General features: G+C 47.8%; 2 protein-coding genes across 5 annotated transcripts in view; both read right to left on the reverse strand.

Annotated features, from left to right (window-relative positions):
• The window catches only part of LOC109691483 (epoxide hydrolase 1), a 27,192-nt gene extending 15,984 nt beyond the window's left edge, over positions 1–11,208 (reverse strand). Inside the window, exon 1 of the mRNA XM_074048855.1 lies at positions 11,056–11,208. Coding sequence (XP_073904956.1) covers positions 11,056–11,176 — 121 coding nt within the window. The 5' untranslated portion in view covers positions 11,177–11,208. The remainder of the gene's footprint in view (positions 1–11,055) is intronic.
• Positions 1–22,979, reverse strand: part of LOC109695257 (signal recognition particle 9 kDa protein) — a 25,938-nt gene extending 2,959 nt beyond the window's left edge. The window contains exons 1-4 of one of the 4 annotated variants that reach the window (XM_074048861.1): positions 22,318–22,957; positions 19,180–19,248; positions 17,972–18,145; positions 11,111–11,237 (exon numbers count right to left, since the gene is read on the reverse strand). In XM_074048861.1, the coding sequence (XP_073904962.1) occupies positions 18,023–18,145; positions 19,180–19,248; positions 22,318–22,389 (264 nt within the window). In that variant the 5' untranslated portion in view covers positions 22,390–22,957 and the 3' untranslated portion in view covers positions 11,111–11,237; positions 17,972–18,022. Of the gene's footprint in view, positions 1–11,110; positions 11,238–12,807; positions 14,662–17,971; positions 18,489–19,179; positions 19,249–22,317 lie in introns of those variants that run through there. The other 3 variants (XM_074048859.1, XM_074048860.1, XM_074048857.1) reach the window with 3 other exon arrangements.
• Positions 22,980–24,165: the final 1,186 nt, after the last annotated feature.

Here is a 24,165-nt window from a genome sequence, read left to right on the forward strand (position 1 = left end):
CTCACTGGCCCTGGCCCAACCCATTATAAACCCATTTCCAGAAGGCAACACAGTCTTGGTCCTTGTCCCAAGCTCTAGTGCTGAGAACCACAGGCGCACAGAGAAGTGCCGTGACAAAGTTTGTAGCAGTGGTGGCGCAGCACTGCAAGCAGGTAAGACGAAGTTTGCATGTGGCTAGCAAGGCAGCTGCAAGCACAGTGAACACTGAGCCAGGGTCACCTCCCAGGTGACTTGACACTCAGCCTTCCTTACCTAACTTGAGCAGGAAGAGCCCAAGAGCACTGCTGCCAAGCCCTCCTAGGCCATAAATGCCCGGCTTTCCCTTTTCTGCTTCCTCTGTCCACCGGGCTCCAAGTCCTCACCCTTGGGTCTCCTCTCTGACAGCAGAGCTGTGCAGCTCTGCACACAGTGACACTTTAGAGCCTGTGGGAGAGGCGGGGCAGCCGCAGGAGTGCGTCCCGCCCACCCGAGGCCCCTGCCTACACTTGCACTGTCGTGATGACTCAGCTGATCTGGTATGTACACAGTGTGGTCATCGGCCCTGGACTTGGAACCAGGCTGACCCCAGACAGACTCCTGAAACATCAGCGCCTGAGACCCACCTGAACAAAGGGAGGGCATCCGGGCAAAGGGCTATGATGTGCCTGGGGAAACGGCAGTGGTTCCCCTGTGTGGCTTCAGTTGATGGTCATCTGCGGTCTGCAAGTGTTCAATGGAAGATTTCAGAAATAATTGTTTCCAACTGATTGTGCGAATGGAGTTAGCACGATGAACTCTTCCTTATCCTGATCCATCCTCTACCCCAGGTTGGAAATCACTCTTCATCCAACATAGTCACACTGTATACACTAGGCACTGTCCAGGTATGCTTACTGTACGCACTAGGCTTTGTCTGCGTGTTCTCTTTGAATATACTAGGCATTGTCCACATAGTCACACTGTATACACTATGCATTGTCCACATGCCCTCATTGTATATACCAGGCCATCTCCACATATCCACGCTGTGTACACTAGGCACTGTCCAGTTACGCTTACTGTATACACTAGGCATTGTCCAGGCATTCGGCACCTCTCTCAGTTATCGGATGGACTGTCACAGCATCCCAGTGCTCATGTTCAAGTGACTCTTAGTTCATGTAATCATGGTCCCAAAGCACAAGAGCAGTGATGCTGGCAATTTCTTTACAGTATAGTGTTACAAACAGTTGTATTGCTATAGTTGTTACTCTCTCGCTGTGCTGAATTATAAACTAAACTTCATCATAAGTATGTATAGGAAAAACAGTATCTTAATAGGGTCAGTACCATCTCTAGCTAAGGCATCCATGGGTGTCATGGAACATGCACCCCTCCAGCAGGGGGACTATTGTACATCTAGGCCAGAGGGCAAAGTCACAGATTGAAAGGGAAATAGAAAACCTCTATCTCACTGGCAGAATGGCTTAAGTGGTAAAAGCTCTATCTCTTGCATTCTAGTTAAGATAACAAGAATATTAGTACTCTGCTCAAAGTGGGTTTTACTGCAGTTCCTTTCCCGCTGAGTAACCTCTGCCCTTTCTTTAACAGCAGGTATTAAATACACACAAAGAAAGGTGTTCCAGATTAGCCCAGAGTAGCCTTGACCTGGTGGTGGTAGTGGTGGAGGGTAGTGGAGGAGTGTGACAATCCATGAGACAGGCAAACTCACCAAGGAGGCACAAGTCATAGAGGACCCCAACAGCTCAGGAAGGAAGAGCAAGAATTGAATGGGACTGCATCAAATTAAAAAGCTTCTGCACAGCAAAGGAAATAATCAACAGAGTGAAGACAGCTCACAGAATGGGAGAAAATCCTTACCAGCTATTAACCCGACAGGACTAATACACAAAATATATAAAGAAATGTTAAAAGCTGACAACAAAAGAACAAGTAATCCAGTCAATAACTAGGCAAATGACTGAACAGACACTTTCTCAAAAGAAGTACAAAGAGCCCATAAATATATGAAAAACTGTTCCACGTTTTAGCCATGAGGGAAATGCAAAGCAGAACAGCACTGAGATTCCATCTCACCCCATTGAGAATGGCAATCATCAAGAAAACAGAAAAACAAATGCTGGTGAGGATGAGGGGAAAGGAACTCTACACTGCTGGTGGGACTGTAAATTAGTACTGCCAGGAAGGAAAACAGTATGAGGTTCCTCAAAAGACTAAAAAAGAACATTACATGATCCACCTGTACCACTCCTGGGTGTATAGTTGAAGAAAGGAAGCAGCACACAATAGACACCTGCACACCCATGTTTACTGCAGCACTATGCACAGTAGGCAAGCTATGATGCCTAGGTACCCGCCTGGGACAAGTGGATAAAGAACACATGGTACCACTCAGCCACGAAGGGCAAAGTCATGTCGTCTGCAGGAAAACGGATGGACATGATGAGTAAAATGAACTCAGACCCAGAAAGGCAAAGATCCTATGTTTTCTCTCGTATTTCCTCTAGGGAGAAAATAAAGTAGAAGAGGGACTATTAGGAAAGGGGGGAGGAGAAAGGGGTATAAGAGAAGGCACTAGGGAGGTAGATAAGATCAAACCACGATATATTCACTTTGGAAATGTCACAGTGAAACCCATTAATTCGTACAAGTAGTATGTGTTAATAATTACAATAAAAGAGGTAAACAGCAGAAACCTAGAAACAAAAGCAATTAAGATAGTGTACAATTCGGCAGTGGGTGACAGTGTTTTCCATTTATCTTTCTTTTTCTGCAGTACTCAAGGCCTCATGCTTGGTAGGCAGGTGCTCTACCATTTGAGCCACTTAGGCCATTTTTGCTTGGGTTTATTTTTCAGTAAGGTCACCTGTATTTTGCTGGCCCACCTCCTAGAGTTCCTCGGCCTTGCGCTTACTTGGGATTATTGGTGTGCAACATGCCCAGCCCTTTGAGGACTCTTTTTTTTTTTTTTTTTTTTTTTGGTGTGGTGCTGGGGTTTTGAACTTAGGTCCTTGAGGTTGCTAGGTAATCCACTGAGGACTCTGAGCACGCCCCAGTTTGTTTCCTCAGCACCCGTTTTCAGCCTCAAGCCTTCATGTCAACTCCCGGGACACCCCCACCCCTTGGCCCTCAGGGAAGAGCATCCCCCAAATAAACCAGAATGCACCAGATCTTCTCCTGGAGAGTCAGGTGGGAAGGGGGTGGGGCCTCGAGTCTGACCAATCAGAGCCGCCTGTCTCCTTTATTTGCATAACCTGGTCCACAGCTCCTCCTGGAGTCTGAGCACTCAGGATGCCCAAGGCTCAGTGTGGGTCCCAGGCAGGACCTGCTTACCAGGTGCCGGGGCAGCCGGGACTGAGGCTTCATTCAGAGTCCTTGGAAAGCGGGCCCAAGCACTTGTGGTTTTTAAAGATAAAAAAAAAAGCACTAGTGATCACAGTGAATCCCCTTATCTGCAGTTACTCTTCCCCTGGTTCAAGTTACTTGCCATGGACAGCAGTCTAAAAGTATTAAATAGAAAATTTCCATTTCACAGGTTGTATATTTTGAGTCCTCTTGCCCTGTTCCCTATATGAGTTGTCCATTTGTCCACTGTCTCCACACAGTATATGCTACCTGCCCATTAGTCTCCCAGTAGCTCTCTTGTATTCAAGTACCCTTATTTCTCTTAATAATGCCCCAGAGGGAATTTGGAATGCCAAGGCAAAGCCTTAACGTGGTTTCTTTAAGTGAAAAGGTGAAAGTTCTCAAATAATAAGGAAAGAAAAAGATCAAATGCTGAAAGCAGCGTGGGGCTCAGTGTAGAGAGCTTGCCTGGCATGTGTGAGGCTCTGGGTTCCATCCCAGCACTGCAAATAAAAAAGAAAAAGAAAATGAAAAAAGCATGGTACCCTTCTCAAGAAAATGATTAGACAGCTAGTAAATCATTTAAAAAACAAAACAAAGCAAACAAAAAAACAGCCTGAGGTTGCACCCAGTGGCTCACACCTGTAATCCTAGCTACTCAGGAGGCAGAGATCGGGGGATCACAGTTCCAAGCCAGCCCCAGAAAGTAGTTCTAGACTCTATCTTGAAAAACTCTTCACCAAAACAGGGCTGGTGGTGGCTCAAGGTGAAAGCCTTGCGTTCAAGCACTAGTGTCACAAATAAAGAAGAAAAAAAAAAAGGCAGCCTGATTTTTTTACACAGATAACTGAAGGATTAGGGTCATTTAGTGAATGAAATTAACCCCATGACAAGAAATGGAAATTTATACTTTTTAATTGTAGGTGGCAGATTGCCTACCTTAAATGTACAAGACCCTGGGAACAAAAGTCACAAACTTTTATACCTTGAAAAAGATGATTTTTGTCTGTTTTTGTTTTTACCAAATGCATGTACTATCTACTGAAACACAAAATAATAATATAGCTTTTCAACTATGAAAAGCATCAAGGGTGACTATCTTCAATGTGAACCCATTTCAACAGTGATCACATGTACAGACATGCTTGAGCTGTTGTGTGACTTCCTTCTGCTCAAGAAGCCAGTGGGACAAAGATGAGTTTGGAAACCCACAGGCACCAGCTGGCCAGAGGCCTGTGACAATGTGAGCCTCTGTAAGTGATGCTGGGGGACATCAGAGAATGGCTGCCAGAGAACTGGTGCCAACTGGGAGCCATTCTTTGTGTGTATGTGGCATTCACTGCCAGCTCTGCAGATGCACCTGTCTCTGTCCTAGAGCTCCTCTGAGCTTCACACCTGCACACACACCTGCCAGCCTGGGTGTCACCAAACGTTCTCCAGTGCATCTGACAGTGCACTCACTGTAATTGTGGCCCCTAACCTTTGCCTTCTTGGGTTCCCTCTCATTGTAGCTAGTACTACTGAGAGAATCAACTAAAGTTAGGTCTTTTCTGTCAAAGAGTTAATGTATAACTATCATTGTGTAAATGTCAGCTGACCTTCCCGAATGGCTGCCTACATGGCTTAGTGAACTGTTGCTTGACCTTGCAAGGTTCTTGCAGTCAAACAAAGAACTGTTTATCACCAGATATCCTAATTTCAAACTGCTTGCTTAAATATGAATATTGCCCAAAAAGAATTTTCTTGTTCTCCCTGCTTCAAGGTCCCCCTTACCCCACGTTCCCCCTTTTGTAAGTAACCAATCATGAAGATTGGGAATCCAAACCAGTCCATCAGGGTGAGGGGCAAAGAAGTAAAAACTGAGGAAACTCCACTCTCAATGTGTTCTGCTTATCAGACTATGGTCTGTGGATGCACCCTTCTGCAGAAGTAAAACTTTTCTTTTTGCCTTGCTGAGCGACTCCCGAGTTTTTTTGATCACTGTTTGGGAATGGCATTTCTAACACTACCCACCGTCCAGCTACCAGGCCCTGAGCTTAGAGACGTCCTGGCAACCCTCCTCCTTCATTTCACCCATGTCATCAGTAAGTTCTGCAATATATTTCTAGCCCACCTCCACCATCATGCTGGCCAGCCCCTGCCAGGGGCCTCTCCCCTGGTTGGATGCAAAGTTCCTGCCTGGTCTTCATCCAACACTGCCCCCAACACACTGCTCACAGAAACCTGACCTTGCCATGCCACCCCGTTAACACCCAAGGAGAGGTTCCCATGGTTCATGAGATGAAGTAACACTGGTTGATGTGACATTTGGGCCTGTGTGACCTGACACCTCTAGCCACACTCTGCACCATTTTTTACTTCTTGTGCTCATCCCACTCCCTTATGCAGCAGGATGGGGAGCAGGTTGTTCTTTCCCTCCTCCTTCACTTATACTTGTCTCATCCCTGGACACCCTCTCCTGGTCCTGTCTACTACAATGCACACTGTTTCCCAGGCCTCCAGACAGCTCTGCCTGCTCACCATAGTAGAGGCCACTAGGTGCTCACTGGCAGGGAGGGACAGCCAACCAAGGACCCTCCTCACACTCAGCAGTTGGCCACAGGCCCGAAGCCAGCCTTCTGCCTTTCATAACTGACCCTGAACTCTGATGGCCCAGCTGCAGAAAGAGCTCTGGGACAGGTCCAAGGCTTTGTTTATCTCTGGGCAGGACCTTGGAGCCAAGCCCAGAACAGCTCAGACCTAGCAAGCAAGAGAAGGGAAAAGTAAGTTTGCAGAGAAAAACGAAGAGAAGCAAGAGAGAGTTGGTTCAGAGTTGGGGGCTGGGAGTGGGTTGATGGTCTCCCCAGCACCCAACCATAGCCACATGTCAGGAGAGACAATAAGCACACAGTTTGGGACTGCACTTTATGATGGCTGGAGGTCAGCCCAGCTGGTGGTCAGTCTCTTGCTCCTGCTGAGTCCCCACCTTGCCACTTGTCAACCATGGAACCTGAGGACAGTAACTGCTTCCCCTCAGAAAGGCCTCAGTCTCCACCTGGTATGGAGGGTCTGAATGGGGAAGGACAGGGACCATGAGTGGGCCGCCTGCCTAGAAAGGGAACAGAGGGGACAGTTACTCCTACAGTGTCGAAAGATCACAGAAACTCATTTACACAGTCTTCTGTCCGCCTAAGAGAAAGCCAACCTGGTCAGGAGCAGTAAGGTCACATTCATTTGGGGCAACTAGGATTGTGATCCAGGAACACGCATATTCAAGCAGCCTCGAAGGTTGTGAGGGGCTGGAAGTCAGTGTGGAATTCTGAGTGGGGCTCAGGTCCACGTGACCTGTAAGAAGAGCTTGAGTGTGGCTTCCATCTGTGGGTAGTTTGGGGGAAGGCTCCATTGTACACAAGGTCAGCAAAGTTTAATCCTGTCTCAAAGGTCAACTGGCAATGGAGGTGGGCTTGTCTGCAGCCAGAGTAAAAGCTTCAGTCCAGGTGTGTCAGAGCTGATTAACAGTGGCCTCCTGGCTCATTTTAAGGGCTCTGAACCACAGCTACTCCATTTTTAATTGCTAGGCATGTGTTTGCCACTGAGTTGCCCCAGCTCTGTTTTGAAGTCAAAATGGTCCTTGATTCTTCCACACAGGTTTGAGTCCTGTAACAGAGGAAGGGCAAGAGATGCCACATTTGTGGGGTTCGTGTGCTAATGCTCTGGAGTTTTCCACTGGTTTTTAATGACCAGAAGGGAAAAGTCAAGTGGAGCAGAGCTCAGCTCCTATAAGGACAAGAGTCCCTTCTGTGGACACCCAGTCCTTGGCCTTCTATTGAGCAATGACAAATGGCTATTTCAGGGATGGTGGGAGTGGACCACTTGATACCCCCATTGTTTTCCTTCCCACCCCCGCCCCCCAACTCCTGGAGCCGGTTTTTCCACCCTTTGGTCTGGATGCTTCCTGTATACCTGGGCCTGGCAGAGTAACAGGAGCAGCTTTCTTGTCTGAGCCTAGTGAGTCTTGGGGCAGCTTCCTGCAGGGCAGCCCTGACAAGGGAGAGTTCCCAGTGTTTTTCGGGTTATTTTATGTTGCTGGGGGGAGTTTGCCTGTGGCAATGTCAAGGCTACAAAAAAGGGAAAAGTCCTGAAGGCTAAAAGCACTTATGGAGTTTAAACAAAAGCTCTTAGGGTGAGCTGGGGGTGTGGCTCATGGCAGAGCTTGTCCAGCACTTGCCAGTCCCTGGTTCCATCCCCAGCAAAACAAAAACTAACAAAAAAAAAAAAAAAAAAAAAGGAAAACAAGTTCTGAGGCAACTTTGGAGATGTTCCACCAGACAGGGCGTCTTTGCATCTCTGAGTGTGGCCTTCCTGGCAGGGTCAGGGAATCCTGCCCAAAGGGGCACACAGCAGAGGAGGGCAGGGCTGTTTTACCCCACCTGGTCCTCCAAGCAGGTCAGAAAAGCTGGAAAGTGGATCCATGCCCTGAAAGAATGGGTAAGAGAGGCAGATTGCCCTCCACTGACTGCCCTTCACTTCAGACGCTCAGCCCGTCTTCACAGACAGGCACTGGGCTTGGCCCATCAGCCAAAGTATTTCCTCTACTTTCCAAAATACCCACATCTTGCCAGTTCTAAAGAAGGGGTACAAACTCATGTAACCAGAAAGTCTGCCCTCAAAGTAGCCAAGGTGGCTCTTTCGACAGGCAGTGTGAATCAGCCCAAAATTGAGCAGCCAGAACACAAGTCTGGGGATGGGGGGAGGTGGAGGCCACACTGCCTGCCCAGTCTCTATCCTCCGTGTATGCACAGGGACAGCCTATGGCCTCAGCTTGAAGGCCACAGCAAGGTGCCCTTTAACAGGCATGCTCAGAGCCCTTTCCTTGCAGGATATGGCCAGGCACCCACAACCTAGAGGAAGCCAAGAGAGGCCTGACCTGACACAGTGGCACAACTGGAACCTGGATTCAGGTAATGACTGACCCTCAGAAGTGACTGAAAACGAAGTTCAGCCAGGCCTTCCTTAAGTCCACCCGGCCAGGAAGCACCTGAGAGGAGGCCGCTCATGTTCCCAGTGTTCATCAGCCTCCTAAGAACGGCCACAAACGTCTGTCTGACTCCAGGGAAGGGCACTTTCCCCAACCTTGCACTGAGTCCAGCAGTAGAACACAGTGACAGTGCTGTCAGGTGTGCTGTCCGGTGCAGGCCTCGAAGCCAAGGGGCTGAAGGAGAGTGGAGCAGCTGCTCTGGGGGAGAGGAGTGTCCCCTGAGCCTACTTGCGCAATCGCTGGCAGGGCTCTGGTTTGTGACCAAGGAGAGGACCCCTGGCTTTTCTGGGCCACCACAAGCCACAGGAGAGGTTGGTGCCTTGCTTCCTTCTTGGGGGACTGTAGTGGCTTCTGCCTGCGGCTACCTCCCCACTGAAGGCCACAGAAGACACCAAGCCAGGCCCAGGCCAGCACCTGGCACAGGCAGCCACAGAGGATCTGTGGTCTGGGTGGAACCCACCTGGTGTCACCTTACCACTCCACTTGTTCTGTCCTCAGTGTACCCTTCAGAGGCGTGGGTGCTGAGACCCACCAAGCCCACCACAACCCACCTGCATACTTCCTCTCCTGAGTGTCCTGGGACTTCTCATTATAGAGCCACCCTACAGCACCTGCAGGAGCCACAGTGTCCTGCTGGCCTCCTTGCTCTGCCGAGGCCCAGGAGGGAAACTGCCAGGTCTACTTTCCAGGCCCTTCCTCTTTCCACATCTCCCCACAGAGGAACAGATGCTAATTATGGGGTGCAGGCTGCTCAGAGGTGGTCAGAGCCCAGCTCTTTGTGGCCCTGGCCACCACAGGCAGGCTCCATGGGCCAGTCTCTGGGCCTCTATGCAGCGGGAGACCGCGCTGGCCACCGTTCTCACTCTGTCCTCAGTGTGTTCTATGCTCTGGGCTCTCTTGACACAGAATTGAGATAGGGAGTCTGGCAGCCTCTACCCCTCACATACCTGGGTTTGGGCCAGGATGCCGGGGAAAGAATGGAGTTGCCAGTTGTGCAACAACTGTGCCCAGGCATGTCCACCCTTCTGTGGACAGGAGCAGCACTGGGTACTTGTGCTGGGTGTGGAACCTGGCAACACGAACTGGGGAGGTGCCCCACTTCATCCTGTGTGGCCAGCATTCCCTTCCTCTAAAGGTCCGTGTCCACCGAACCCTCCCTCTGTTCTGGACAACCCTCTCTATCACCTGCCCTCACTGCAGCACAGCCAGGCGGGTGGGGCCATGTGGAGAGGGGAGCCTGGGGGTGTTTCAGGTGGTACTGAGTTAACCAGACTGCCTTGCTGAGAGTTCTTTTTGTGGAAGGGGTCCCCTTTACCTGAAATGTAAGGGTCCTCTCACTGACAGGTTGGCATGTATACCACACCTTGGTCTACAGTCTGCACACCTGAACATAAACGTCATCCATGCTTGGCACACTCCTGCCAAGATGTCAGGACCTTTACTCTTCCCTCAGCCTGGTCCCATAACCACAGAGCACAGTCACTCCCTATCTCCTTCAAATGTCACCTCTCAGTGGGGCCCTCTCTCTTCACCCAACACTTTCCCGATCTCTCTCTTTAATGCTTTGTTTCTCCATAGCACACTGCATCATCTAATATAATTTATACTTTACAAACTTGTTTTATTGCCCTGTCCAGAAAATCCCATGAAGAGCAGCGTGAGACCCTACAGCCCAGTCTCAAGGCACTGCCCCAGTGGACCACTTCCTGGGGAAAGTGAGCTGCCCTCACGTGGAGCTTCTCGTGCGGATGTTTGTGACAAGAAAACTCCTGGCCACTCCCAAGTTGTTTGGAGCTTGCTAGCTCTGCTGGAGGGGGCCTGCGGGATCCGGCTCCCTGAAGAACACACCAACACCCAGGAACTGCGCTCCCGCGGGACAGTGTGGCTCCTGAAGATGTCCGTTGGCCTCCGGATGAATTCGGAGGAGGCCGCGCAGTTGCAGGAAAGCACCGACCCCACAGCAGTATCCAAATCCCACCACTGCTGGGTCTTGGGGCTGACCTGTGACCGTCCACCTGGGAGGTTTGTCACTTGTATCACCCAGGGTTCTGCCGCCACAACCCAAGCAGGTGGCATCCGCCAAGCCTGGGGCCCCGCAGGGCTGGCCAGCTGGCAGAGCCCAAGTTTAAACCTCAGGAGCGGGCGTCGCGCGCCACTCAAAAAAGTGTCAAAGTTAGGATCGCAGCATTGCTAAAGGAAGACGCACGCGCGCGCGCAGACACACAGCACTTAGGACACATGCGCGCGCACAGAGCTTTGGACTCACGCGCGCACAGTGCTTAGGGAACGCGCGCGCGAGCAGCACTGAGGACCCGCGCATACACATACGGTGCTTGGAAACACGCACGCGCACACAGCACTCAGGCCTCTCTCGCTCGCGCGCGCGCGCACAATACTTAGGACACATGCGCGCGCGCACCCTGCGCACACACATTGGCACGCGGGCTCAAAAGCGGCAGAAAGCTCACACAGACGCTTCGCCGTGAACTCGCACCTGTCGGGCAGACCGGCGGGCGACTCGGGTCTCCGCCGCCCTGCCACTCAAGACCGCTGGCTTCCCGGGCTTCTAACGCCCGTTAACTTTTCTGTTTTTTTTTCCGACACAGGGGCTCACCGTGTCTCCCGACTGGCTTGGACCTCCCGGTCCTCTCGCCCTGGTTCCCACACAGAACCGCGGCGCCGATCCGCCCCTCCCGCCCCAGCCGGGCGCTTACTGTATCTTACGGTCCTTGGGCTCCCGATCCTCCGCGTCTCCGGCCGCAGTTCTGCCCCGCCCCGACCTCCGATTGAGCAGTTCTGCCCTGCGCCTTCCCAAGGCTCCGCCTCCGCAGGCATCCCCACCCGAGGCCTCTGTTAGATGTCCTCCGGGCAGTTCGCTGCCATCGCGTTGTGCAGGCTAAACACAAAGACGAGATCGTCTTTGAACAACCAGGCTTCACCGCGGGGATCCACGATGCAGTCCGCGCGGGCGCCTCGGGTCTGGGAGAGGCCGGGCCTGGATCGCGGTCACTACGACCCTGGGTTTCTGGCTCATCTCCCACCCGCGGATTAGCACACCTGCCCTCACCTGCGTGGCCCGACTAGCACCCTGGTCCCCGCCAACAGCCTCGGGTGGTGCTTCTGCCACGGCATCCTCATCATCAGGCTACGAAGTCAGGCAGGGCCCGTTGCACACACTTCAGGATGAAATCGCCAAGCCACACACACCCCACCCTGGGCCTCCAACCTCGCGGCTCATCAAGAACTCCATTTAAATGAGTTTCTGACCAACAATCACATTCAGTTCATTCCCACCTTCAAGCCTTTGCCTATGCAGTACCTGTGGATAGGATGCCCTATCTAAAGGCTTTTCAAACATAGAAACAAGCCTGCCCCCAGATGGAAGCTTCACTCCTGGTCTGCATACCCTTCCCTGGTTATCTTCCATCCAGAGTGAAATCTAACACTGCAAAATATCTCTAAGTACAACTTACACAGAGGCAGTCCAGAAACAAATAGGTCAGAGTTCAACTCAGCAGGGCAAAATTTAAACAAATTTTCCCTTTTGGTCAAAAGCTACTAAAAGTCCAAAGAGTAAAAGAATGAGTATAGTATGACCTGTAGAACAGTAATAAAAAATAGAACAAAAGTTGTTCCTCTATATAAACTTGTACTTTTCAGATGCTATAGTTTCAATCTTGTGGTCCCCCAAACGTGCATGTGTTAAAAACTTGGTCCCACCCAGGACGTGGAACCCTTAACAGGGTGGGCCCAGTCGGAAGTATCCCCAGTAGGAAGTATTCACTGTGAGTGTGCCCCGTTTCTCTTCCTCTTTTACTTCTGTGGCCACTAAGTGAGTAATTTTGTTCTGCTATATCCTCCATCATGTACCACCAGAGGCCCAAACCGACCAGGCCAACTGACCATGGACTGAGACCTCTAAAACTGAAAGCCAAAACCTTTTTTAAGTTGATTATCTGGGAGTACTTGATAGTTCAACAGAAAGCTAACACACCAGGTATGAAAAATGAGTGGGGGACATTTCGAACAAAAGGTGGACGACCTTTCCTGATTTCCCAGGAGCACAAGCCTTGAATGGTATAATAGCAGGCATCTGTAATTCCAGCTCTTGGGAACACAAGTTCAAGCCAGCTGGGCAATATAAAATCTTTCTAACATTACAAAACAAGCCACCGGCTGGTTATTCCTGCTAATCCAAGTTCCTGAGGGGGCAAGGAGCAGGAGGTTTGAGGTTTGAGGTCAGTCCAGGAAAACAGTTTGAGACCCTAGCTCCAAAATATCCAACACAAAAAATGGCTGGTGGTGTGGTTCAAGTGGGAGAGCACTGGTATAGCATGAGGCCGAGTTCAAACCCCAGTACTGCAACACACACACACACACACACACACACACACACACACACACACACAAAGAAAACATTTACATGAAAAATGCACAATACAAATAGAATCATAAGGAAACATGAGACAGGTTAAGAAACATTTTGGAACCATGTGTGGCAGTGTACATCTGTAGTCCCAGCACTCAGGAGGCTGAGACAGGAGGATGGAGGTGGAGGCAGCCAGGGCTATCTGGTCACTCAGCCCAACACCATCTCACACAGAGTAGTGGTGGAGGGCAGAGCATCATGTGGGATGGGTATGCATTCTAGCCCATTACTGGGGCACAGACAAGAGCTCTGAGGTTTAAAGAAGTCAGAACAGTGGGAGAAGTATGTATAAACAGTCCTGGAAAGAAGTGTAGTCTGCTCCTTATCTCAGTCCAGGTACCGAGAAGGAAGGAGTTTTGGAGAAGTTATTGCTGTCATCACTTGAGAGGAGCAACCTGGTTCCCACGAGATGCTTACTCCTGCTCCAGGGTGTGGCCTCACCATTCTAGGTAATTGTCCTCATTTGGGTGGTCTGTCCTTCAAGGTTCTGTGTTCCTTCCCTTGGGGGTAGTTTCAGTTCCTCCTCATAAAGATGCCGTTGATCATTTTGGAACCCAAAGTGATTGCAGGACCTCAGTAAAGGAGACAGATGTAACGTGGAGGCTGGGTGCCAAGCTTGTATCCTGCTTTCAGTTAACTTGTGGGTCCAAGCAAGCAGTCGATGCTTTTCAGGAAAAACTCTTCCTAAAAACCTATTTTAATTTCATTTTAAATATTGATTTTATGTGTGTGTGTGTTGGGGCTGATGTGTGCTGGAGTTTGAACTCAGAGCCTTGTGCTCTACCAGTTGAGCCACGTTCCCAGCCTCCACGGTTAAAAAAATTTATTTCCATACTCAGAATTCCAGTCTACTGGGAAGAATTTTACCACTTCAGGTGAAATGTGGAAAACTTACAACACATCCCTTTACCTTTTGCCTTTGTTATTCATGTCAGTGTTTTTGGTTTTCTTGCAGAAGTGCTCTACCACTGAGCTATTCCGTTTATTCAGGACTTAAACGTACTTTAGGAACTCCAGAAGTCTACTGCTTTAATCCAGATGGTTATCGTTTCTGTTGTTACTTTTTCTGGAGTGTTTCAATTCCCCTTGTCATTTCCCTTCTGCTGGAGGGACTTGCTGCAGAGCCTCTTTTTACATGATGATGGAAGTAACTACCCTTCATGCTCCTCTTCTCTTGTTGTCTTAGGAATGACTGCTTCTGTGATTTCAGATGAGAATCACTACTTCCCATAAGTGGTGTGTTGTTTTCCTCTGGCTGCTCACAAAATGGCTAATTTTCACCTGCTTCATTACCATGTATTTAGGTATGAATTAGAGCTTCTTCAATCCCAGAGGGTTTTCACAAAATAATTCTTCAAATGCTTTGTTTTGCGTTTTTTTTTTTTTTTTTTCAGTGCTGAGGACTGAACCCAGGGCCTGAGCATGGCAGACAAGCGCTCTACCACCGAGCTGCACCAACGCCCTCATCTTTCTGTCAGTACCGTATTTTCTCCTTCCTGAAATACTGATGGCACAAATGTTGGATCTTCTGTTATTGTCCAACAGGGCTCTGAAGCTCTGTTCATGGTTTTGGGTTATCTCCTTCATTCATTCTGACAGTCTACTCAATGAGCTTTAAATTTTGTTGGTTTGTTTTTAGTTCTAAAATTTCCACTTGATTCATTTTTGTACCATTTATTTCTTTATTGAGATTGTTTTGAAAAGCATTCATAATTACCTGTTGAAGCACTTTTTAAATAGTTACTTTAATGTCTTTTTCAGGTAATTTCAACATCTGTGACATCTCGGTGCTGCGATCTGTTGTCTTCCAATTTCTGGACACAGTGGCTGGTTCTAAATCAACTCATGGGTTTTGTGCATGTTGTTATTAAACTCTTGTCTTCTTCACACCCTATGGAGGATATGAATTTTAGTTTGATTGTGCCAGCAACCACAAGTCACATTACTATCTGTCTTTTGTTGGCTGTGGGTCTAGTGTCAGTTCGACATTCAAAACCTCCACTGTACTATTTGGATCTACAGTATTTGGAACACCTTCAGATTGTCATCCTGTTAGATTATGGGTGGTGGTCTGTCTGTCTGCTCACTTCTTGAAGTCTTTGGTATGCTGAGTAAGGCTACATCTATACACATGTGTAGTTTGGCAGGTGAACCCAGAAATTCATAAGTAACTTTATGTACAAGTTCCTTCTTCTTTGTGATCTCCCCAGGACCTTCTAGGTCCCTGTGATTGCTCTCTGGCAGGAAGACTGAAGCTTAACTCACCTGTGCTCTTCTGTCACTGTGCTTGTACCCAGGGCCTCATGGACAGAAGACAGGAAAAAAGCATGGGGATTGGCACCCACCCTTGGAAACACAACTCTACTGAAAGATCCTTATCTTTGGAGTTTGGCTCCTGCAGGCCACCACCATGGGACTGCTTGGAGAGTAGGATGTAAGACACAGAAAGGAAAATAAAAGGATTGTGCACTCTAATAGAAATCCCCATCCTAGCCCCGAGCCAGACCTGGAGCGCTTCTGGTACTCTCCGTACCCCAGTTCTCCCTCTGTGCAGGGCTCCAGAAGGGAGAAAAAGGGTAGACTCAACACTGGTTTAGTAGTACTTCAAATTCTAGTCTTTGCCCCAATCTACCTGGTACCGTTTTCTTCTCACAATCCTTCAGTAGCCATTCATACATTTACAGTGGGAGACCCACAGTGGAAAGTGCCTTCCACATCCTATGTACAACTAGCCCAGATAGTACCTTTAATGTAAGAAAGTTGCATGAAAGCCGAGCACAGGTGACTCATGACTACAATCCTAGCTACTTGGGAGACTGAGATGGGGAGGATCATGGTTCCATCCAGCCTGGCAAAAAGTACCTGAGACCCTATCTCAACAGAAAAATGAGGGATGGTGGTACAGGCCTGTCATCTCAGTGATGGTAAGAAATGTAAAACAGGGGCTCACATCTGCTTAGCAAGCCCTGAGTTCAAGCCTTAGTACTGTCAAAAGGAAAAAAAAGAGGGATAGGACATAAATTCTAGCTATAAGACTAAAAAGGGCATTTTTCTTGTGTTTTATGTAAGAATTTGGTTTTTCATTTTTAGTATGCAGGAACAGACCTCCTACTTATTGTTCTTGAGCAACTAACTTCTTTCACAATGACTCATTTTGAATTAGTTTTAGAACACTTTCAGAACTGTTACCATCAGAGTCAATGTTAGATTTTTCTAGGAGTAACAGATGATACTAACTGTAAAATGCTGCCAACACTGCATCTAATCAATGACTTAGCACTGTAGCAAAAGGATTTTGTTTTTAAGATACAAAGTTGGCAGGCTAGGTAATCCCTGGAAGGCAGAAGCCAATACTTCAGAATGAAGAACAAATGTAGCCTACCAGCAAAGTTCAATGGGCTATGAACTCTGAAGAGAGGACCTTTTGATCAATGGCGTCACAGAACACTTTGCTTAAAAGAAATCTAGAAAAGTGCTTACAGGAGCCAGAGATACTTGATAAAAGGATTCAGAACACTACAATTTGGTGTTTTATTATATATATGGTCTTTAATTTTGTTTTGTTGCCAACCAGTAAGAGGCATAGCTCAGGAGAAAAGGCAGGTGTTACCTGTAGGTATCATGTGATAAAGACCTCGTTACTTACTGATTCCCCTGAAGTAGTAATCACAACAACAATCACAGTAACAATAACTACAGTGCACTGAGATTTATTATGTTTTAGACACTGAGCTAAAATCTTAAAATGGATCAGGCCATTTAATTCTCCTAATGGTCCAACAATGAAGGTGTCACTGTCCACTCAATGTTCAGAGAGGAAAACAAGGGCTTAGAGAAGTACCTCCTCTAAGAACAGATGGGAAATAGTGGTGGTAAGATTGCGACCTGGGAGGTCGGCCTTGGCACCTCTGCTCTGAACAATTCTGCTGTAAGCTACGAGGACTCAAAGACCCAAACGTTAGTCCCTCTGTTCCAAGTGGTCTCTATGAAGTAGTACTAGGAAGCAGAAGCTGTACACAAGAAAAAGGCCAGCCCCCCCAACCCCATTAGTTCTGGTGAAATCTGAGGCTAAAACACCCATGAACTATTTCATAGCATTTTCCCCATGCAATAAAACAACCTAGCTCAAAGAAAGTCATACGGTTTTTTTTTTTTTAAAAAAAAAAGGCCTGAGAAAAATAATAAAAATGTTTGCTTTCAGGATCACTAGGTTCACTGAGAGTAAGTGAATATTGTAGATTCTAGTCAAGGAATGAGTACTTCTTGAGAAGTTAAAAATTCAACAAAAACAGTATCAACAAAAACAATATATATTTACGTAATAGTTTATTTATTGACCTCCCTGAAACATGCCAAAATTCTTAAGGCTAATGGAACTTTCCATGCTAAAATGTTCAACATGACAAATGTCTACAAAAACTGTTTTACTGTAATACCTTCACTTGATGAAGCAACCTAGGAATATTACTTTAAGATGGTCAAATCAAAGTACAAATACAGGATCTGTATGAAAGGATATCACACTTCTGGCTTACTGGAACTCACTCATGCTTAACACTTTAGTGTTAGGAATGATCCTGGGCCCATCTGAGAAACTACAGGTGGAAATAGGAAATACTGTGGAATATGGTGGTTTCAGTCCATTGGAGTCATTGTCATTCTGTTCATGCATTCCAGTAACTGCTTGTTTTTGATTACTGAAAACCAGGTTGTAAGTTCTGCTCAACAAATTGACAATACGAATGCCTAACATTCAAATTAAAGTTCAATCCAGAAAGCCTGAAGTAAAGCCCACTTGTTATTCACAACTGAGACTGTACTACCACATATGGCATCCTACAGTGCACAGCTGATGTATTTATTTGCTGTTAATAGTACACATTTTGCCCCAAAAAATCCAGAAAAAGGGTCATGTTCAATTTTCTCTTAAACAGAAATGAACTGAATTTTAGGAAGAGTTGCTTTTGATGGTATTTCATTATCAAATTACTGACGTAAATTCACCGGAAGTCACATATATTTGGCTCAACATCAAATATTATGTCAAAAGTTTGAGAAAATGAATCTTGTTCCGTTTCCAAAAATAAACAAAGGCCTTCTAACAAAGCACTTACATTCCTAGCAATCTGAAGCAAACATTAAGCACAAAAACAAACCCTCTCAGCTTTCAAGTAGCCCTTTAGTTCTGCCCCAGCACTTACTCAAATTCAAGACATTTACTCTCTAAACACGACAGTCTTCACGTCCACCGTTCAGTCCGTTTCCGCCGAGGTGACGGCCCGGGACTCCTTGGCCACCATCAGGCGCATTAGCTGACTGTGGAATTTCTCGATCTTCTTCACATCTTGAGCTTGTTCTGTTCTGTACAGCAAACACTGCCAGGGATCACACAGCACACGCTCACTAAGTGGTCTAGATACTGGCAAGGTGGGGTCATACAATTGCTTAAAATGCGGGAGTCCTTCCTGCCATTATTTCTTCTGCCTTTTTCTGGATGGCAAAGAGCCAGACAGAGAGGAGCTGATAAGCTCCAGTCCGCACAGGCTAACTCTGAGGGGTACGAGAGGCAAGGATACTCAACTTCAGGGTCAGTCAGAAGTCAGAGGAAAAGCGGGAGCTAAACGCAGGAATCTGCAAGTAGGCACAGTCACAGGCAGTACTGGACTTGAGAATGGACTGCTCTGTCAGTGGTATGAAAAGACAACCAAGGACTGAATCCTGAGGAAACAAGGTATCCATGGGAGAACAAGAAAGAAACAACACAGAAAAATACTGTCAAGACAAAATGGAGCCACAGTACTGGGATAATAACTTCCACGAGAGGAGGAGTCTCGTATCAAAAGTGACAAGATCAAGCCAAAAATGAGCTGAAGGGACCACCGGATCAGAGAATTAAGGCACTGCTGGTGAGATCTCACCAAGAGCTGTGTCAGTGGAGTGCTGAATGCAGACAGCAGGTAACACAGGGCACAGGAATAAAGGGGACTTGAGGGAGGTCAGGAAGGAGAGTTACTGTAAACTAGTGTTTTACATCTCACACATGAAAAGGGAAACCTCTGCTGGCTCATATGCAGAGGACCCTTACACAGTTCTTCTTGCCTGAGGTCTGAAGAGAACAATTTTTTTTAGTGGTACTGGGGTTTGAATTCAGGATCTCACTCTCAAGCAGGGAGGTGCTCTCTGCTTGAGCCCCTCTGCCAGCCCTGAAGAGAGCAACTGCTAATGAAGCAAGATAAATTATTTCTTCAGAGTCTGTAAACATAGGTTTTAGGATGAGGTTTCCAGTTTGGAATGAGATGTACAATAAGCATAAAATGGGTAATCTGCATAAATGCTATGAAATAACTTCAAACAAATGATCAAGCCACAGAAATCTGAAAAAATGTAACAAATAAAAATGTGTACTTACAACTGAGTCATCTGTTACTTTAATGCATAAATTCCCATCAGCATGCCTATATTTGAGAACCACACGTACCTGCAAACAAACAAACAAAATACATGTATAGAAACTGTCTTTCATAAATATGTCTTTAGATGGGCTGAAAAAGTATCCTTTTAAAACATCTGAAGGCACTTGTAATATTATCACTACTGAAATGATATTTTAAAACAAACAAACAAAAAACCTCAGCCATTTTAGCTCATTCCTATTTCTACACTTTTTTTTTAAAAGTCTTTAAAAAATGCATATTGTATTTGCAGAGATGTCCCAAAACACATCAGGTTGTCTGTGGGGTGTCTTGGCATCTCTTGCTGTTCAGAATATACATCACAGGCAGAGTGGCTCAAGTAGTAGAGCACCTGCCTAGTAAGCATGAGGCCCTGAGTTAAACCCTAGCATTGCCAAAAAAAAAAAAAAAAAAAAAGAAAAACATAAAAGAATATCCATCAGCACACCTTGCCACAGAGGAATGACATTAACAGAATGAAAAACGAGTTAGCTGAGATGACTAAAGTCCAAACCCATTCTTCAGAAAACAGTGCTGCGGTCCAGCGCCTACTCTGCCCTTTTTCCATGCTCTCAGGAGGCAGGTTCAGATACAGTGTTCATAAAAGCACGTCTTTATCAAGAAGGCAGAATGAAGGCATTATTACCTAGTGGCAGAATTCTACCTTGAAAAGAAATCTCCACCAACGACTTTTCCAAACACTGACATACTCTAGAACACTGAATGCCAAGCTATTCCGTATTCTACAGTAAGCAGCCAAGACATCATTCAGGAGTTAGCATATTCCTGTAAGACAGTACCCAGTGACTCTCGACCCCTTTCAACCTTTTGCTTTAATGATGGATGCAAGCATAGCGATGGCAGCAGTGACTTTTTGCAAACCACAACCTGTTTTAAAGATTGCTAAGAATGGAGGAGCTAAAAAAGGACAAAGCGTTACACGTCTTTGAGATTTGTCTTGGTGAGGGAAGAGAGGATACTCATCCAACACTTAAGATACGAAATACAGAACAGTCAAGCTACGTTAGGATATTTAATCCATTTACTGACCTATTAAACTAACGAAGTGAAAGACTTCTCTAGAGACTAAAATTTAGAAATATAATAAGCATGGCATCTACCTGAAGTGTTAACTTTCAGTGAGAAGAATACTCACTGCTCTCCCCGGGAGAGAGCAGCTACAGGGCTTTGTGATGCTGTAAGACAGTGTCCACTGTGTAACTCAAGAGGTGCCTGAGTCTCTAAGAAGCCAAGAGTCTTACCCTCTTTCCAACTCTGAATCCAACCAGCAAAGTAACCAGAATATTAGAAGGCAGCACTGGTGGTTCAGTGGTAAAATTCTTGTCTTCCAAAATTACCAAAACCCAAGACAAAATGAATTAAACCCTAAAAAGGCACCTACAGATAAAATGCTAAAGGGAGACAACAAACAATTTTATTAGAAGGAAAGAGCCACCTTTTTTAGGAGGTGCTTTTTCCTCTAGGGAAGAAGGTGTGAGAAAGGATGAGAAGCCTTCCGAACAAGTATTTGATTAGCTCTGTAGCCTCACGGAGTCTACAGTTGAGGATGGTAGAATTGATGAGACACAAAGTCAATCTGGAGAGAGTCCAGCAATTGCCTGGTAAGCCAGTCGATCAGTAGCAGTTTTTTTAATCTAAAAAACTTTTAAAACATTTTTTTTTAATGTGGTACTGGAACTCAGGGCCTCACACTTGCTATGTAAGTGTTCTACTAATTGAGCCGCACCCCCACGTCCTTTTGCTTTTTACTGTTTTTCAGATAGGGTCTCTCACTAACCTTGCCCAGGTTGGACTACAACTGTGATTCTCTCCCCTCTCCCACCCGAGTAGCTGGGACCACAGGCACACACCACCACGCCTGGCTTGTTTCTCAGATAGCATCCTGTTAACTTTCGCATGGACTGGCCTGTCATCCTCCTGTCTCTGCCTCCTGAGTAGGTGGGATTACAGGATAGACCCACAGCCCCTTCTGAAGAACCAGTTTTTAAGCAGGAGAGGGAGAATTCAATTTCTGTTTAGACAGTCCTGCTGGGACTTAGAGAGGGACGAGGCAAGCATCACACACCAACAAAGAAGCAGTTATAGGATCCACCTGAAATGCCATTTCCAATTAGAGCAGTGCAGGCAACAGTGGCAAAGAAGAAAGGACACGATCATCAGGTTAAATGTGCTGGGGACAGAAGACAGCATTTAGAAAACAAAGTCCAGAGTCCTTACAAAATTTCTTCTTCAGCCCTGGTAGAAACAGAATGGACTTGCGTTCAGAGCCCTGGATTTTTATTTTGGCCTAATCTCTTAGAAACAAGGTAAGCCATTTTTGGTACTTAACTGTTTAACACCCATCACATACACATTTGGGAAATGGCCAACACATACAAGGCACTCAACAGAACTGCAGATCACGCTCTTCCCACTCACGCATCCCTTCTCTCGTCCCCTCACCCCAATAACCACTCTAAAACTATCAGCAGGGTATCACCAGGATTCAGTTTTATAGCTGGGTAAAAAGATGAACGGTCCTCCCTCCCTAGTCTGTTTTAGACAAGCTCTCTTCAGTGGTGGGCTGCAGCTACTACTTTAATTTTATTTCATTTCCCCCCGTACATTTGGAAAGATTTTAGTTTACAACGTGGGTACTTCCGGACGGCCGCTAAGGAGGGACTGTGCACTCCGCCAGCCCCGGTAGCTCTTAGGAACACACCATGTTCGCCACTGATCTCCAGAGATCGCACACAGGAAGCCCCGAGCCCAGCTGGGAAGCTCGCTCGTCCACTGCTTTCCGCGTTCCCCGTCCGGACCACGCGCTCACCGCACACGCGCGCACCGCGGCCTCCAGCAGCACCGGCCCTCGGGGGGCGGCAGCTCGCCTCGGGGTTGTCACCGGCGCTCACGGCGGGGCGCGGAGTGGGGAAAGTGTCCTGGTGCTCCCACGGCCGCTGACCCCCAAGGAGGAACCACCCCGCCATGCCAGGGAACGACGGGCCCCGTTTCGCACCGGGCGTGGGGGGAACCGGAACCGGAACCGGAGCCGCAGGGAGACACCTGACCCGGGCCGGGCACCGCCAGCGCCTTACCTTCATCGGGTCGGCGAGGTAGAGCTTCTCGGCCGCGCGGCTGAACTCCTCCCAGGTCTGGTACTGCGGCATCGTGCCAAGCGCGGAGGGAAGTAGGAGGCAAGGCCGCCGACCCCAGCCGGCGATCCGCCCAGTTACCCCAGCGCTCCCTGCCGCCCCAAGATGGCGGCGCTCCTCGCACCAACGCCTCGCCCCATTGGACAGCCCCGGCCGCGCTCGCCCAATAGGCAGCAGGGATGTTAGCGGGAGGGGGCGGAGCCTGAGCGCGGGCCTCTGGGAGCGGCAGGAGAGCTCCGCCGCCGGGAGACGAAGCTCGGCGTGCGGGTTCCGGGCTGTAATGCCAGCATTGCGGGCTGAAGCAGGAGAGGCTCCACTTCCGGATCAGCCTGGGACACCTCGCAAAGAAAAGGAAAGGAAAGAAGCAGAGAGACAGACGCTGGCTGCCCGAGCGCCCCCTGCAGGGGTGGAGGAGCGACGTTTGTCCTGCTGCTCTGGACTGGACTGCAGTGATTTAGCCAGGTTGCTTTCACAAAGATGAGCGGCTCTGTGATAGGAGGGGGTCTCAGGAATGGAGATGACCAGGTCCCGCCGTCACACAGCCCAGTGAAGGAAGGAGACATACAGAAGTGCACCCCAAAACCTCCTTTGTTGTTTTCTCTTGGGTCAGTGGAGAAGACAAGAATGATCACTCGGCGGGGGCGGGGGAGGGGGCGTTCGGAGGTGACGTCAGTGAACAGGTGGGCTGGGAAAGGCAGGACATCTAGGTCCGTGTTAGATCTGCGGTGTACTTCATGCTGTTGGGGGGCGGGGGAGAGCAGAAGCTGTACCATCACTTATGGTAGGATACGAAATTTGAGCTCTGTCCTCCAAGGCAATGTGTGACATTTTCAGAGTTTATTGAGAAGGCTGAAGAGTTGCTCAGTGGTAGAGCTCCTGGCTAGTAAGTGCGAATGACCCTGGATTCGAACCCCAGTATTACTAAAATAAAGATTATCCAGGTTTATTTTATGTGCAATAAAATACCTACTTTAGCATACAGTTTGGTGAATTTTAATAAATGTACATTCCCATTGTATATATGCACACATGTCCAAATTCCACAATGAAGGTATGAAACATTTCTTCATCTCCAGAAAGACCCCTCATGCTTCCTTATATTCAATTCCCCTACCCCACTCCTGGTCGCAGGAATATGGATATGCCCTCTGCTACTGTGGATTAGTTTTTCTTGTCTACTGAATGGCTTTAATTAGGAGTCCTTCTGCCTGAAACCTGGGGATGGAACCCAGGGCCTTGTACATGCTAGGCAAGTGGTCTACCCCTGTGCTACACCTGCAGACCCCACCTCCCCTTTTGAGACAGGATCTCACTATGTTGCCCAGGCTGGCTTCAAAATCTTGGCCTCAGGTGATCCTCCTACTTCAGCCTCCCAAATAACTGGGACTGGGTGACCATACTCTACCAGGTTGGCATCTCATAGGGCTGCAGCTGCACAAGACTGAATTGAAGTGTGTGGGCTTAGAGGCAGAGAGAGCTCTGAAGATGCTCTTGCCATAATATAGGTACAAGAGGCCCTGGATTGAATAAGGTGATAGCTGAGGAAGGAGAGGACACGGGTTGGTGGCTTCCTTGGTGAATGATTGCATGTGAGGTTTGCAGATGAAAGAGTAGAGAGACTCCTATCCAGTGGAGGTGGTGGTGCCATCAACCACCACAGGAAAAGGAAGAATGGGTTTAGGAGACATTGGGGGAGACAGTGAGTTCAGCTTTAGGCTTGAAGAACATGTTCCCTTGGGACATCCAGATGGAGACATCTGGTTTGAAGTAGAAGCCGTCAACAGACAGGTC

The sequence above is a fragment of the Castor canadensis genome, chromosome 11 (genome assembly GCF_047511655.1).
Source record: "Castor canadensis chromosome 11, mCasCan1.hap1v2, whole genome shotgun sequence".
Classification (NCBI taxonomy): Eukaryota; Metazoa; Chordata; class Mammalia; order Rodentia; family Castoridae; genus Castor; species Castor canadensis.